Raw genomic sequence first — 17,299 nt, 5'->3', positions numbered from 1 at the left:
TCCAAGTTACTCTGTAAGCGGTCTAGCAGTTTGCAAAAGATGGTATTTCACAGTAGATAAGGCTTAACTTCCCCATTTTACAAACTATTCAAACAGATAGCCTAGTCAGCACAGATATACAACATATTTGGGGTTCTACATCGACATTGAGAGGTATGGTTTATAACTGCTTTTGTATACTTCTTAAAAAGAAAATTGTCCGAGGACGCATTTTATATAAAAAAGTGAATTTATATCAAAATGCACATCAGCGCACTGATTTTCTCAGAGGGACTTACAGAACTGCTGACCTGTATTGTTTTTTCTTCAGTTAAATTTAAACAGTAATGAATAAGAAAGGGAAAGCAAGAGGAAATAAGCTGGACAACAGCCAACAGGTGTTAAAAGAGTTCACCAGCTCCTCCATCGCATCAGGCAGTATTATTGGCAAAAGCACACATGCGGTCATTAAACAAGATTCTAAAGGAAATCACTCCATTATAAAATTACTTTTAAATCCTGAATTCGATTGGCTATTCTGTGTTAAGAACAGGTTTTACAGTCTTTGTAAGGTTCGCTCCATTCCACACCATCCTTTCATTAATTACTTGTATTTAATGTGAAAGAGGCCCCTCCTGCTGTTTTGCTGTTTTTAGCATCTGCCTCCTAGCTAGTTTGTGCCATTACTTAGAATGTGATATAATCATTTCATTAGAATTGATTGTCACAGCGTAAAAGTACAGAGACAAATTCTTCAATCTGGAAAATTATTCATTTAATAAATCCAGTGTGGTTAAAAGCTTGAATAAGGATATTGTGTAAAACTAATAGCAATCTTATATTTAACTGGCATTTTCCTGTTTTTTCCATCTTCTCTTTTCACATTGTTTTCTGAATTATTCTGCAAATTTTGTATGCTAGCACTTGACCTTGGTAGGTGCGGAGACGATCTTCAGCTAGCGTCCCTGCTTTAGTTTGAAAAATAACATTCAAAGGCCTCATGTTTTTCCTTTTAAACTAAAAAGGAAAAAAATACTTTAAAGAAATAATCAGCTCATTAGGGTCAATATCCACCCATCCTCTAACTACTTCATTCACTTCAGGGTTGTAGGGGAGCAGCAGTCTATCTTGGTAAGCAACAGGCACAAGGCAGGCTACATCCTGGATGGGACACCAGTCCATTGCAGGACACACACAGACAAATACGAACATGTGCAAACTCACCATTCACATAAGGGCCAATTTTCAAAAGTCAGTTAACCTACCACCATGTCTTTGGATTGTGGGACAAAACTGGAGCAGTCAGAGGAAACCTGCGAGAGCACAGGGAGAACATACAAACTCCACACAGACAGGACCCCAGGGCCATAAGTGAACCCAAAAAAGACCTGAAAAAACAATACTGCTACAAATCTCTCTCACAGGATCCCATTCTGAGTTCATGGCATAAAGCCTTTGATTAGAGGGCACCTTTAAATTGCAGACCTCCACTATCTGGGCTCTAGCTTGCTTTCCCCTTTTTGAAACAAAATAAAGCTGTAGGGTTTAATCAGTCCCTAGACCAGGGACTTAAAATCCTCCAAAATGTATACTTCACAGTGTAATGCTCACACAGACTAAATGAGCACAGCATTTTTCTTCAGAGAGAACTGCCTCAGGATCAACAGTAAAGCTAGGGTGGAAATCAGGGATGCACATCTTTACACAAAGAGTTGTAGGAGTCTGCCAAATACTAACCAGCCACGCTGTCGAAAGTATCCCTGGGGATATGGAGAAGGGCCAAATAAACTCCTCTCATTGGTAATCACTCTTAAGGGCTTACATGCGTTTACTAGATGGATGAAGTAAAAATCCCTTCCTGAAAAAGAAACGATCCAAGAACTGCACAGATAAGTGCAGACAGGCGTGCTAGCATATGACCACATTTTGGTTGAAAGAAATTTACCAGGTGGTTGTGGCGACAGCGCCCTCTGCTGGCAACATACAGGAGCAAATCTAACACCGGCCTTGTAAGGGAGTCGTCTCCTTGTGCGATGTATCCTTCTTTTGGAAGCCAGATTTAAATCCAGGTAAAACAAATCCTTATCCTTCCTAACAAAACGTACAGAGGACGCAACAACCGTTACAGTGTTGTAGAGTTCAGTCCAAACAAACGACTTATTAGTTTACTTAAGGATCAAGATCCGGGCTGGATCAAAGCCAGCAGCTGTGTAGCTGGGACTGTAGTGCAAAGCAGGGCTCACAAGGAAGGAATAACAGGCAAAGAGCAAAGACATTTTTCTGGATACCATCTTAGACAAATCTGCATTTATATGTTTGTTCACATTTGCTTTGATATTTTAAACCCAATAAATATTTCACTTATCTTGAATGTCGCATTCATGATGTGCGTTCGTGTATGGGCTATTACATATTACAGAGAATACTGAAATAAACGTCATAGTTCTTATACAATTTTCATTTCTTTAAAGGACAACAGTGCAAGTTCTTGTTGTCGCCGTGTTCATTCAAGGCGAGTACTAGTTAATGCAAAAACAGCTATTACTGCCGAGATGGACAATACCGTTAAAAGGATAGAAGATAGATTTCAAACCAGCTTTAAAAATATTAGGGCACCAAACATTTTTGAAACTCTTCCTGTATATAATATCGTGAAATATGTATACTTAATGAAAACGACTGGTACTAGTATTTGAAACTAAAGGGAATGTTTTTTTTCTAATTAAAGAATGACACTTCATTGCTTAAAATATATATTTTACTTTAATCGACATTAGTGTGTATATACTGGCTAAACTAAATACAAACGGTTCAGCCAGTATTACTTTTACAAAATTTTCGGCCTTCAAGACTGAAAATACAATCTATGAACACGAAAGACATTTTAAATAATCACCCATCTTAATCAACAAAAGTGAGGTGGCTTCTCGTTAAACTTTTGCAACTACACCTTTTTCAACATTCATATTCGATCGATTTTATTTCAAACCACTTACCCGTGGAATTTCATCCATTTTTAAAAAGTCAATACAACAAGCTTCTGAAGATAGAAAACTACTGTACAAAAAGAAGAATAACAACAAAACTGCCAATCAGAACACCAAATTCCATGCTGTTGTACACCGTTGTTGCTAGAGCGACGAGCCAGTGGGAGGTCAATCATGTCTACTTCCGGGTTAAATCACGGCTACATTATTTCTTGTAATACAAGCGCAATTTCCATCATCCCGTATCTTCTTGGATAGATGGACGCACCTGGGAAGCTCTGATTGTAGTGACAAACACCCAACGTTAGGATTTTGATACTTCATTAAATCTTTTTACCTCCTGAAAATGTCTGGATTTCTCATTTAGGGGACCTGTTAATAATGAATAATGAATTTGTATTCTAAAAATGGCGAGAGGGATCAAGTTGTATGAAGATTTCGGTTCGAATGACGACACGTTAATCCGCATTAATGACATTAAATGGAGCAGAGTAGACAATGTTCAGTCCAACCACAAAACGTACAGCTTAAATATCAATCAATTCAGCATTTAATAATATTATTAAAATATTTCATATAACACTCTTTGTTACCAATATTGCACAAAAACAGCAGAACCTACTTAAAAAAGAAACGAATAAAAATGTTTAGACAACAGAAATCTTTTTTTAAAAAAAAAACGGCTAACATTGTATTTTGGATTCTCAGAAAACTTAAAGATTCAAATTACAGTAAATCACACTGTGGTACCACAGGTTCTGTAATTAACTTTGGTGTTTTTAAATAAAAATGGTGGTACATACAGTAAAACAAGAAAACACTCAAATATATGTAGATTATTCAAAGTCAAAGTCATTTATTCTATAAAAAGAATTTATAGATTGTTTTATAAATTCCATATTGAGGTGATGAATAAACTAGAAGAGTTTATATTTCAGATCACAATTTTAAGGTTAGATACAAATGAATTCACAAATCAGTAATTCGGCTTATACTGTATGTTGGAGCGGTCTGTGATGCAATGAAATCCCCCTGATTTGTTTTTAGAACTATTGAAAAACTGATGATTAAACAATTTCAGAACCACTTAAAACATTACTCTCTTCTTACATTTAGAAATAAATTATTAAACCATACACTTAAAGAAAATACAAAGGTGTACAATAAAATCCACAATTATCTTGGTATACATAAAAATTGCAAAGATCTAACAGTCATTATGACTAGCCTGTGCTGAGAAGGTTAACTTATAACCGTCTGTATTACCTGAGTACACAGGCAGGTGTTCCAAAATTAGTAAATTAAATTTTCATCACAGATACTACGACATAACCTTATGGCATAAAGGACAGCATTAAAAGTTGTAGAAACCCAGATTTATGTAATTGAACAGTGATATTCAAATCAAATATCATGGTCAATAAGTACATTTTAAAGGATAACGAAAACACAAGTTATTGGGCTGTTCTTGGTACATCGTATAAATATCCTGTTGTAAAATCTCACAATCTCTGTGCCTTTCTAAAGCCAGGCGTTTCCCATTAACACACACTATGGCGACCTCCTGTAGGAATCTAGACTGCCACAAACCATTAAATCCGGCTATATTGTAATATAAATTAGATTAAATAATTGAAAAACAAAACATCACTCAGGAACTAAAGCAAGAAGAATTCTGTCTAATTTAAGGACATGGACAAGGACAAGGACAGGAATTATGGTTGATATACAGTAAAACTCCTTCAACAATTCTAAAGGTGATATCATACTGGAGTCATTTCACAGGGAAAATAAAGGATTCCCAGAGTTCTCAAGGATACTGTAAATACAGGAAAAATAAGTATTTTGGCCCCTAAATTCTCCATATTGCAAGGAGACCTCTAACAGTAACCTTGCTGTTATACTGCCAGCATTTAGGATTTTTATGTATGGGTCATTAAAAAGTCCTTCAACTTGATAAAAACGTTGAAACAACTTTGAGCACACTGCATCGTTCTAGCACTGAGGTTATGCTTTAGATACTGTTAGTGAAGCTCACAGTTTCAGTCAGTCTCTGGGCTAGGATGAGGTTTACCCCTGTGTTTTGGTGTGGTTTGTCCCTTTTTCCCCTCTCCTCTATCAGGACTCTTCTGCAGGCCTGAGCCACAGAGCTGGAACCCACTGCGGCTCGTCCTGTGCCCGCCTCACAGCGGTTAACAGCTGGACACAGGAGTCCTGCAAGCTGTCGTTTACGATCACGTGGTCAAAAAACTGGCAGTACTGGGCCTCCACCTTCTTCGCCATTTCCTCCATTTCCTGGAAATCCTCCTCCTGTGAAGCAGAGCACCATTTTAGCACCGTCCGCCAGCACCATCTTTTTCATATTTTAAAATAACAATGGAATTATAAAGCCCCTTTCTCTCCGTTCAGTAGGATTTTCAATTCTCTGTTGCTCAAGTACAGAGCTCTGCAACCCAACTTTAAAAGCATTACAAACAGCAGAGAAGTGATTGGAGGAGTCAACAAGCTCACCTCTGTCCACTAACTCACAGGGATTGTTGTTATACACCAAGCTGTGAAAACATTGTGCACCACCACTTGGAAAAAACCCAGTCACTGTTGACTAATGATACAGTCTGCGTTTGAGCCATGTATAACCTGTATATCACTTATGCTTTGCTCTTCATAGTGGCCCTCTCTGGAATAGCCACTCAGCATCACTCCAAAGGAAGCAGTCTGTGTGGTGCACTGAATACCAGAATAGAGTTTTCCCCTGTATACTGTACATTGTCACCAAAATGTCAGTACTATATAGCAAAAGAAACATTTGTTCCAAACTTCAGTCTGCACTTCTACCATTACGGGAGAGTATACTATAGTTTGTAATAAAAATACAGTATTTTGATGCAGCAACGCTATAAATACGCTTATTAATTGATTCTATACTGATTAGTACAGAAACACATTCAACAAGTGAAAAGGAACAAAGAAGATTCCTAAAGGCTGACAAATCTGTCCTTCAAGTATTTTCCCAAAGAACAAGAAAAATACATTTTGAAAATGAAAACTTACTTTAAAAGGCCGGTTTACGTAATAATCTGTGATGATACGGGCACTCTTCCTTGTCTGTTTCATGCGAATTATGCTGGATGGCTTAATAAATATGATATATGCTTTGAGTTCATGTGTCCTCACACCTTGAATGCCCTGTAAAACAGATTTACTACAATTAATGGTTGTTGTTTTTAGCTTTTCACAAATATTGTGATAAAGTTTAAAGTTGTTTGCTATGAATCAAGGCCTGCAGGAGCTGCAGAACACCTAAAAGAATTCCAGAATTCCAGCATAATTTTTTCTGTAATTTTTTCCCCAACACAACGTCATTCTGTTGTACAATTCCAGTCAGCAAGATTACGCTTGAACGATTGATTTGTTTACTTAAGTGTCACATCAGGTCAAATTGTGTATGAAGTTCACATCACAACATGTTGAAGAAGTAGTAAGAAATTCTTACTTGTGGCTCTAGGTCAATTATGCAAATTTTTCCATTCTCCAGAACTTCCTTGACAGAGTCAATGCTTGTGCCATATAAATGGCCCTTATATTCCCCATATTCAAGGAACCTTTCAAACACAGAGAGCAAAACAGTTACTGTATTTCAATTATTGAAACTACACAAGAAACTGTGTACTGTACCTGTACTGAAGTGTTACTGAAACAAATAGTACCTGTTACTGTGAATCATGTTCTCAAACAACTCCTTGGTTACAAAGTGATACTCTCTCCCATTCTCCTCATAGCTCTTTGGGGGTCGGGTTGTGTCTGTTTAAGAAATTTACCCATTAGACAACAGCAATAATTAAACACACCAAAACCTACAACGGCTCTGGCCCAATACAACATTAAAAAGGTTACACTACTGATAAGCCATTACTCAGGCTAAAAGCAATTGTTTTTAAAAATTTTTGGAATTAATAATCCTTGAACAGATTTATACTTGCCTGCTGAGCAGTCTTTAAATGACCAAACTGCGTTACTCTCCCAAGATAAGCTGCTAGGTTATGTTACAAAACAATAAGAATCCCTTGTATTTCATCACAATAATATGATTTTTTATTATACAGGCACCAATCTCAAATTGAAAAATAAAGGAAAAGAACACTTCTACAAAAGCTTTGGATTCCTTATAAGTTAGTATCAATGCCAACCCAAAATATGTGGTTGATATAAATCGGTTCACAGCGAGCAGTGAATTTATGTCACTGTAAGTCAATATGCTCAATACAGAATTAAACTAATTGGGCAGTTTTGTATTCTAAGAAGAAAATGACTGCCACACACTTTAACAAAATGTATTTTCAGTCTGGTGACACATCAAATAAAATCAGATGAGCCACCAAAAATTAGGTTTTAGCTTTTTTGATAAATGAAAATATATTGTGTTACAAAACTCAATAAATAACAGATCAACTGTTTTAAACAGCTGCAGTTGCTGTGGTGATGGTCTTTTGCACAGTTAGCACTTTGACAAACAAAACAGCTTACTTTATTTTCTCCTGTACTTAAATTCTGTGCAGATCATCTGAAAACTTATTTCAGGAGTCAAGACCTTGAAAATATATAAAACCTTTTTTCTGATAAGCCCTTAAACTTTTCTCTTTTAACAAATGAGGAAATGTTTGAATGTGGCAAGTAAGTCTTTCTTGTTAATTGTTAAGTGATGTATTTGTTACATGGAGCTTTATTGTTTAGGGAGGATGAAACTCAATAGTTGATGTTGGGCTAAATGTTGCGCTTGGGGCAAACACTGAGATAAACACTATTTTTCCCAATTTCTGAATATGATTCAAATTCACAATTGTTGCACATTGAATTAAAGCAGGGTTAGGAGCAATCTTTCAAACAAAGCACAAAGGTGTTAAGGATTGAGAGCAATCTAAATGTCAGTTAAAGCTTTTCAGATTAGGCTTAGCATTGCAAGACCCCTAGATCACCAGCAATGTTCCTTAATGTTGAAGAACGCCCAAACCACATGTAAACAGAGCACGTACGTGGAATGGCCCCCTGAAAGATCTTGGGGTTAATTTCAATCAGACGCCTCCGCAGCTCATTCACCCCGACTCCAGAGGGACCTGAGAAAATAAAGCACAAAGATCCGGATATATGTCTTACTTTATCGGGGAACACAAGCAGAGTATTAGGGAGAACTCATTTTGGCACAGGAAACACTGAACGTTAGCATAAGGGGTGTTCTGAAAACACGAATTTTGCTAGAGTTGTGGAACACCAGGAGAGCACCTGCACTACACATTTGTGCAGAAATCCTTCTTTCTCCAGCTTTAAGCCCTGGGGAAAAGTTTAAATTGGCCTAATTAAATTAATATGGAGCCCTGCAGCTCCCAGTAAGAGCACAGATGTGCAGTGTTCCTTCAACAGATCAAAATATACTGAACATACGGTATTCAAGTCCTCATGAATAAGTGTCTGTCTGGGTGCTGCACAATGTTCAAGGCCATGTTACTGCAATGTTATTACTCAAGTCCAGAGTTTTGAGAATGTATCTCTAAAATGTACTTACTGAACTTCTTGATTCCTTGGTGTGTGATCAGCTCTACCTTTGACTTTTAAGAATATGTAACTGTGATTGATGATCTCTGTTCACTGGTAGGGATCGTGTGTTTTCTGCTGATCGGAGTTCCTCGTACGCATTAAGGTTCTGCGTAAGGTTTTAGGTTAGATAATTAATGATTTGGTCGGAATAAAATCCAGGGGGGTCTGAAGCATTTCTGAGAGTCGAGACTATGTCGTGTACAAGCTGGAGCTTGATTTTACAACCTCCAGCTTACAAGACGTACATTCTACAGTTTGATTGAAGAGGAAATTCATCATCAGCAGGCTTGTGGGCGGTGTATTTATATAGAGAAACACATGGCACTGGCATCTGTGACTGCAAAGGATCTGTCTTAGAGATATATATCCATTAAATTCACAGCTAACTCTCCTGAAGCTGCCATTTGTCTTGAGTTATACTGAGTTATATTGCTCCTGACACCTAATATACACCCATATAGTGGGAAGTTATGTTAGTGAAAAATGAACCAGCAATATACAGTAATATGGACACCAATGTGCGTGGCTAGTTATTTTATGAAATTCAGGTTTACAGAATTGGATTATATAGTACGTAAGTACACTTATCTAAGGCCTTTCAGAGGTTTTACACTTTTATTACCAGGAGTGTGCACTAGTGGTGTAGTAGCTCACCGATGAGGACAATGAGGCGGTGTCTGTCCTCAGGGTGGCGCTGGTATCTCACTACCTCCTCGTAGGGTGAGGCCAGGGCACTGTAGCAGCTGCTTGGGCAGCGAGCGTAGCAGGATTGCTGGTGGCTGCTGCGAGATTTTCTCCTGCACAGGCGCAAGCTTCTGCGGAACCCAGCTGAAGACCACAAACAAGGCCGAAGACAGAGAGGCCGGTCAAACAAAACGCACGCACGGTCATAGCTTTAACAGCGGAGCAAGACCCATGGAAAGCCTTCCATCTATTCATTCTTTTTTCTAAGTGCTTTATCTAATTCAGGGTTATGGGTAACCCCTATCCTGGTCAACAATGGCAAGGAACATGGATACACTCTGGACAGGATGCCAGTCTATCATACAGTAGAACAAACACAGACACTCACACCAGGGCCAATTTTCCCAGAAGCCAATTTGCCTACCAGCATGCCTTTGGACTGTGTGAGGAAACAGGAGCACCTGCCAAAAACACTGAGCCATCCCCTTAACACGGCTCTGGTGTTCAGTCTTTTTCTTAAACTGGACTGCATTTTTTAAATGTCTCAAACTGGACACTAATACTGGGGCAGACTGAACAGTGATGCATAAACTGTAAATATTTTCTATTTCCCCAACCTATGTTTTACTGTCTTCATGACTTTGCATCTGGCGTGGCAAATTCATCATTCATCAAATTCATCATTCATCCACTATGAATCCAGGAAGAGAAATATTTTAGTCATCTCCAACTTATTTTGCTTTGGCAGCTGCTGATAAAATGGATCCTCCAGTTTCTTCATTTTTAAATTAACTTCAGCATACCTAAATACAAGCCTTGATTTAGAGCACTGAACCCATCTTCTTCTGGAAGAGATGTAAGAGAAGATACAAGGAGTCATTGTTATAGAACTTGTAGTGACAGTATATAACTTGAACTATGAACAAGTTGTCAGTATTGCCATAAGCACAACAACCAAAAAATCCACGAATGGACAACATGTAATAGGTGGCAAATTAGTTAGGTACCTATTAAACTACCATGCTTTAGTGAAACACTGCTCATGAATTTAACCCAATGGGTTAAAAACTACGGTTTTAAGAGATCCAGGAAGGACCAATCTGCAATGCATTGTGAGGGTAAAGTATAGTTGTCTCCAAAACTGGTACCAGACCATAGTCTAGAGATCAATGACTTAAGGTCTTGCAAAGTAACAGGGTCTTCTGATTGTGATCCCAACTAAACTCTCGGTTTCTTAATTGAACTTAGTATTGACAGAATTAGTCAGGATTAATGTCTAATGGTCCATTAAGTAAAGATACTGAAGAAAAGATTGGGGGCCCTTCAGGTTCATGGAGGTAGATGACCACTAAAGCTTTTAAATGGATCTGTGGATAGCTACAGTACAGCACTGTCGAGTTTTATACATATACAGTATTCATTCTAGGGCTGAAATTCCTCCACTTTTTAATAGTTGGTTAGGAATTTAAATAAACAAATCCCCATATTTGAAAACAACAAACTCTGAACCCGGTTTTGCCAATTTTGTGTCAATCAGCACAAAATTTTGGGCTGTACTTAGCCAAAAAAAACAAATCTCTGCACACAACTCCAAAGAATCTAATCTCCCAAACAAAAATGAAAACATCACAACCTGGAGAAAGGAAAAAAGGGTAACAGTTTATTTTTAGGTCTTGGATAGTATTGTATGCAGTAAAGTACTGATAGCAAAAAGAGGAAAATGAGTTAGGCCTTTTCAATTCTGACAGTTTTGAGACCTTACCAGCATCACCAAAACCGTGTTCAAGAATCAACGTCAAAACTGGGTTACTTTAAACCTAGTCCAATAAATTAGAGCTTTTAAAGCCCTGGTTTCTCATTTACCACATTAAGTGACATACAGTATTTCATATTCAAGTTATAGAGACAACTCATAGGAAAAAGTAATGGTGTACTTATTAAAGGTCAATTTAGCAAGCAAACGTGATTGTTTATTAAAAAAAGCACTCTTTTCCATTCTTTAATATTTGCAGTGTTCTTTACATTTAAGAATCCTTGGTCTCATTCAGAAGCTGAGTGAAACTACTGCTCAGAAATACAGTGTTTCAGAGAATATGTCTCCCACACACTTCATAGTTCATCCATACAAGATTGGATAACCCAAATCAGTTCAAGTATTTCTCATGAGTGGATCTGTGACTCAAATGTTCTGCCAGGCTTTTGTGCGGTAACGCTTTTTGAAAAGTGGACACGAACTGGGTCTCAAAAGCCCAGGGTTCCATGGAACCAAGCAAGAGATACCCCAGTTCATTACTGTACAATGTTCATTACAGTAGTGCATTTTCCCAATGATCATGTTTTTCATCCTGGACACAGAGGTTGAAATGGACATAACCTCTCAGAGCCATGCGTACAGATTTAGTGCAAGGAAAAGTAAAAAAAAAAGAAATATTCACCTTCTCTTAGCTCCTCTTGAAAGCAAATGCAGAATTTAAATTTAAGAAAAAAAATGCACTGTTAATCTTTTTAAGATGACTTATTTTTGCTGCTGTATATTGGGATGCTGTTCTAGACTGACTTCTCTACATTGCTCTGTAAATACAATACCTCAAGCTTTTGTCTTGTGCAAATTTGTTTTTTTAAGTCATAAACATTTTAAAATGCCATTTTTTCCATGTTTAATTATGTATTTACTGTATATATTAATACGAAAAAACTTTGCCTTACTTCTGTCCTCAGTGAGTCAGAAAGTATTGTATTTTTGGTGTCAATAGTTCATAGGAGATAAAGCTGGATTTTTTTAAATTGCGCATTAATTAACATATCATTTTGTTCTACGATATGATGTGTTCTTAGTACTTTCTGCCCTGTGAGGTTTGTAATCTCCCTAAACACACAAAACTAAAGCAGCTGTATGCGATATGACCTCTGCAAAGGGAAAAAGTAAGTTCAGTAAGTTCAATTTTTGTCAGCGGGATGCCACAGCAAGTCCAGTGTTTAGTTTCCTGGATCCAGAAATCTAGTGTGGTGGTAGACTAAGTGGCCATCTTTATGAATATTAAAGCATAAAAAGTTTATGACAGACACAGGGTATTAATCATTTGAATGATTTTACCCCCAATTAATTATCACTCATCATTTGCTCATATGGTTATAAGGATCGAATACACCTAACAGAACCGCTCGTAGTATACATCATAAAGCCGCTATTAAAAACTGGGCTAGGCCATTAGGTGACCATGAGTGGGGGTTTTCCTAGTGGCAGTGCATAATTGACAGCCCACAGATAGGATTGGGTAAGCTTGAGTTTACATTTTTTTAAAGAATTAATAATGAAGGTAATTTATATAGTGATTTCTTAACCCAAAGCACCTCACATGTAGGTTGTGTAAGCCCAGAGAGGAAATTAGCTAGCTCACCGGGATTACACCCAGCCCTTACAAACAGTGTCATGGGATGTTTCATTAGCAAGTAGTCATAATATTGTCTGAATGTCTTAATGGATGGAAGACACCTCTTGTGGTACTGTACATAGCACTCCCTGGTTAATTTACTGTACAGTACTGGGGTCCTGATTTGGAAATTGTGTTCCAGATGGAAAAGTGCCACCTACTGGTCAACAAACGCCATTTTGTGAGATCTGACAAAGTCAAGCAAGAATATGAATGCTGAAAGTAAGATAGGGTTCCCACAGTGTGCTGCTCAGGAGTGACTCATGGATTTTCTGGATGTCTGATGTTTCACGTCAGTAAATGCCAGCTTCTCCAGCTGTTAAATATGTCAAATGTGAAATGGCTCTAACAAACAGATGCAAAGAGGGGAAATTTAGTTTTGGGCCAAACAGAATATTGAAACAAAGAGATCTGTGTCCCACATAACAAACATTCCACCTAACAAATAAAAATAAAGACTTACCTACCAGATTCAAAAGCTTCTTCATCTGTGAAAAGAGAATAATTTAAGGGTAAAGAATAGACCTTTATATACCTCCAAGTCTTTTGCTCCTGAAATAAGTTAAAAATGATCTGCTCAGAATTCAGTTACAATAATAAAATAGAGAAATAGTGTACGCTTTTCTTTGTTAGAGTTCTTACTGTACAAAACACGATCACCCCAGCAACTGCAACTGTAGTGCTCAACTTAGTGTGTTATTTATAAAACTATGTTATTTATAAAACTATGACACAAATTCAGTACACAAATATGTTCATTTAACAAAGAAGCTAAAAATTACTTTTTGGGTGGCTCATCTGACTGGAACTTTCACCGATCTGAAAATGCAGTTTGTTGAAGTGTGTGGCGATCATTTTCTTTAAATACAAAATACTGCCCCATCTATATTGAGCAGTGTGATGCTAAAATAAGTCACTGCTTACTGGACACTGATTCATCCATAATCAAGTCCAAGGAGCTTTTACAGATATATTATTTTCTCTTATTTCAAATTGTGATTCGTGTCTGTATAATAAAAATGCATATTCCCAAGAATAAAAGATGAGTAATTCTTAGAAGTGCACACTGTTGCAATATGCTTTCTTCCCCTCGTAGCAAGACAAGCTGTGGAAGATCAGCTGTGATAAATCTTTGAGAAAGATGCAAGCTCCACAGATGAGCCACAAGGGGGAGCTGCTGAGTTGCAAACTTTGCAAACTCTGGGAACGTCCCAGCTCATCATGACCTGTGTGTAGCTGCCCAGTTTTGCATGTAAAGCAGCAAAGGGAATCCTGGTTGCAGATCGCTACTGAAAGCTAGCTTTGGAGTGTAGTGCTTTGTAGTGTAGTGCGGTCTGAGCAGAGACTTTTACCGGTTGAGCGCTTATTAGTAGTAGTAGTAGTAATAATAATAATAATAATAATAATAATAATAATAATAATAATAATAATAATAATAATAATAATAATAATAATCATCATCATCATCATCATCATCATCATCATCATCATCATCATAATAATCATAATAATAATAGTTCTAGCTATTCTATCTATTAGTACACAGAATAGTATTATTTTTATTAGAGTGATGAAGCCAATTCATATATAGAGATTATTAGGAGGCCATGATTCCTATTGGTAAAGGCCAATAGGAAATTTAGCCAGAAGGCTGGGGTAACACCCCTACTTTTTTCAAGAAACACCCTGGGATGTTTAATGACCACAGAGAGTCAGGACCTCTCATCCAAAGGACGGCGCCTTTTTACAATATAGTGTCCCCGTCGCTATACTGGGGTATTAGGACTCGCACAGACCACAGGGTGAGTGCCCCTTACTAGGCCCACTAACACCTCTTCCAGCAGCAGCCTTAGTTTTTCTCAGGAGGTCTCCCATCCAGGTACTGGCCAGGCTCACACCTGCTGAGCTCCAGTGGGCTGCCAGCTGTGAGTTGCAGGGTGATATGGCTGCTGGCCATAGTATTGTATTAGTATAAGTACTTGCACTGAATGATGGAAGGCATTAGAATCAACACTGGCCAGGGAGCCTGGAGAGCCAGCCATTACTGTACCTGTTTCGACACATTTTTCATCAATTGCCATCATGTCCTCCTCTGTAAAACACAAAATACAATCATCTGTTCGGAGTCAGCAAAAGAAGATTGTTTTTAGAAGAGTTTCTGCCACACGGAAAGCAAGGGAGATGGGGTCCAATGACTCTTTTCCAATCCAGGAATTGGTTCAGAAATATGAAAATTGATCACTTACTAAAGGTTTCGGCAAAAGCTTTTTGCAAAGGTATATACAATTTGTGCATTAAATTACCATTTCTTTAGCAAGAAATTCAGCTTAAAGAGCAAGCAGGAACGCCAAGTATATCATTTTACATTACATTATATTATATATCATTATTCATCATAATCCTATTATTTTTCATAAACTGTACATTTGTAGCTTCTTACGATTTTAAGTTTATACTGACATTTCATATGTTGTAACCCCCATCAGCCAGCCTGAGGCTGCTGTCTGAAGTTACACTACAGCTACTAGAGAAACACCATTTAGAATCACTTTGATGGCAATAATATTTGGAGAAGGGTGTTTCTCAGACAGACAGCATCACCAGGGACGTACAGTAATGCACCAGATACAATATATAGAAATGAATGAAGCGGACTTTAAACTTGTGAGTTAACTCAGGAGCTGAAAACGGACTTTCTAAAACACGTGCAACAGCATGTGCAGCATAAGTTACAGTTTTTGGAGCCGTGTGTGCTGCTGTTTAAGAAATTGTTGTTAGTCTATCAACTACTACGGCTACAGCCAACATACTGTACATCTCCACAGTCTTAGAACAAGCTGCACTATAAACACGTACCTTCTTCCACAGTATTTACTTCAGAGAATAAGCAGGAAAAAAGGAAAATGACTTCAATGTATGCAGAAAACAGCATCTCTGAATATTGAAGTGAAAGATAATTTACACTGGGGTTCTTAATGACTTACAGCATAGCTGTACTGGAGGATGCACAATCCGTTCCTGATGCCAGCTGGTAACATAACTTTTTTTTGTCTTAGTTACTTTAGGTTTGCCAATTCTTTCTGTTACTGTACATTCTGACGCTTTGGAATAGCCTGTTGCTTGTTTTTCAAGTCTTGGCAAAGAACTCCAGGAAGTGAAGGCAGACTCCTCCCACCTGTCCACTTTTGAACCAATAGCGGAGGTAAAAATTCCAATTGGAGGAGAGGTGGCAGCAGTTTAGCCGATAGCCTTGGCCAGCTAATCTTACCCTACCCTCCACCTGGGGAAACCCAGTCAGTCACAGACTTGGACTCACAACCATAGAGCTCAATGCGCTCTCTACAGTATGCACTGAGTGGTGGGTGGGAAAAGAACCAAGTTCATGGGGCAACAATGGTCAAAACACAACTAATTTCAGGAACTTCAACTTTAAATTTAAGATGAAAATTTTACATTGGCATGGTGAGCTAAAGACAACCTGAACATGCTGATGAGGTACTGCACAGCACCCCAAAATGTACACAATAAGGAGATTAAACCAAGGAGCTTCTGAGCAGCAAAGCCATGGCAAACTGGGAAAGGAGTGCTTGCTCACTGTATTTAACATTTCTTATTTAGAAGGTCAAGGGGTGTATCTCTGCCATCAAACTTTCATTTAAAATAACCCCTAATAGGTCAACGGCAGAAAATGACATTTTGAGTACCATGTTTGGGGGTTACTTTCATAACCCCTGCATTGCATTTTCAAATGCCAATAGTACACTGAAAAACATAGCAAATGCAACCTCTATTTTAACCCCTGATTAGTCATTCACTGTCATGTCCGAGAGCTGTGTACAAAATGTCCGACAAAAATGTTCACAATATGCACTCCTCATGGCTTCACTGTTGGAAAGGATAATAACTGTGTGTTTAGATTTCCAAAGGTAAAGGTGATGTTTGCAGGCATAAAAGAGCCATAGGTACATGTATGACACATTTAACAAGGACACCAATGCCATTCTGCGAATGTTGCTGATAGCTACAGTATATTATAACAAGAGTGCTGAGGGTCTCTTAGGTCTTACATTGATTATACTAACACTGCTACAAACTATATGTACAGTAATAACCAAATAGACAACAGGAAACTGAAGAGTGATCTCTGCACATCAGCAGCTGTAGCCGGTACCACAACCGGTCGGCATGGTAGCCTCATAAGTAACTATTGGATTACTCCAAACTGTTGAGCACACCACTAAAATGGACCGTGGAACTCAGATCAGTGCCGTAACGGAAACCACCAGTGAAGAGATTACTGAAGAAAAAAGTCACAGAAAGAGAAAGCTTTATCATTGTACGTACAGATTTTGACACACGTGTGAGGCTGTAGAGGCTGAGACCACCAGAACTCTCGTTGTTTCCTTGGAAAAAAATAAAAAATGTGGAGGACTTTAGCTGTCTGGAAATGTGCCAGACAAAATGGGGCAAGATAAAGGACATTCATGAAATAATAAGAAATTTAAACCTACTGTACAGGCCCTACCAAGGCCTTCAATCTTCAGAAACAATTGAGCAATTTAACTCGCATCTGATATCACTGGAAGCCCTTTGGGTAGGGATTTTAATGAGGGAAGAGAACTCAAGGTC

The 17,299-nt window shown here is 38.0% G+C and overlaps 2 protein-coding genes across 3 annotated transcripts in view; both read right to left on the bottom strand.

Moving 5' to 3' along the window:
- The window catches only part of tmem237b (transmembrane protein 237b), a 29,067-nt gene extending 25,663 nt beyond the window's left edge, over nt 1-3,404 (bottom strand). The window contains exon 1 of the mRNA XM_015359329.2: nt 2,976-3,404. Coding sequence (XP_015214815.1) covers nt 2,976-2,993 — 18 coding nt within the window. The 5' untranslated portion in view covers nt 2,994-3,404. The remainder of the gene's footprint in view (nt 1-2,975) is intronic.
- Nucleotides 3,405-3,498: 94 nt separating this feature from the next.
- The window catches only part of mpp4b (MAGUK p55 scaffold protein 4b), a 35,855-nt gene continuing 22,054 nt past the window's right edge, over nt 3,499-17,299 (bottom strand). The window contains exons 11-22 of one of the 2 annotated variants that reach the window (XM_015359334.2): nt 17,015-17,073; nt 15,527-15,544; nt 14,721-14,762; nt 13,138-13,158; nt 11,675-11,689; nt 10,043-10,084; nt 9,210-9,383; nt 7,997-8,077; nt 6,674-6,767; nt 6,460-6,568; nt 6,018-6,152; nt 3,499-5,276 (exon numbers count right to left, since the gene is read on the bottom strand). In XM_015359334.2, the coding sequence (XP_015214820.2) occupies nt 5,085-5,276; nt 6,018-6,152; nt 6,460-6,568; nt 6,674-6,767; nt 7,997-8,077; nt 9,210-9,383; nt 10,043-10,084; nt 11,675-11,689; nt 13,138-13,158; nt 14,721-14,762; nt 15,527-15,544; nt 17,015-17,073 (982 nt within the window). In that variant the 3' untranslated portion in view covers nt 3,499-5,084. The remainder of the gene's footprint in view (nt 5,277-6,017; nt 6,153-6,459; nt 6,569-6,673; nt 6,768-7,996; nt 8,078-9,209; nt 9,384-10,042; nt 10,085-11,674; nt 11,690-13,137; nt 13,159-14,720; nt 14,763-15,526; nt 15,545-17,014; nt 17,074-17,299) is intronic. The other variant, XM_069196514.1, reaches the window with a different exon arrangement.

Source organism: Lepisosteus oculatus, chromosome 12 (assembly GCF_040954835.1).
Source record: "Lepisosteus oculatus isolate fLepOcu1 chromosome 12, fLepOcu1.hap2, whole genome shotgun sequence".
Classification (NCBI taxonomy): Eukaryota; Metazoa; Chordata; class Actinopteri; order Semionotiformes; family Lepisosteidae; genus Lepisosteus; species Lepisosteus oculatus.
Note: the sequence above shows the minus strand (reverse complement) of the source record. Positions and strands in the feature narration are given on the sequence as shown.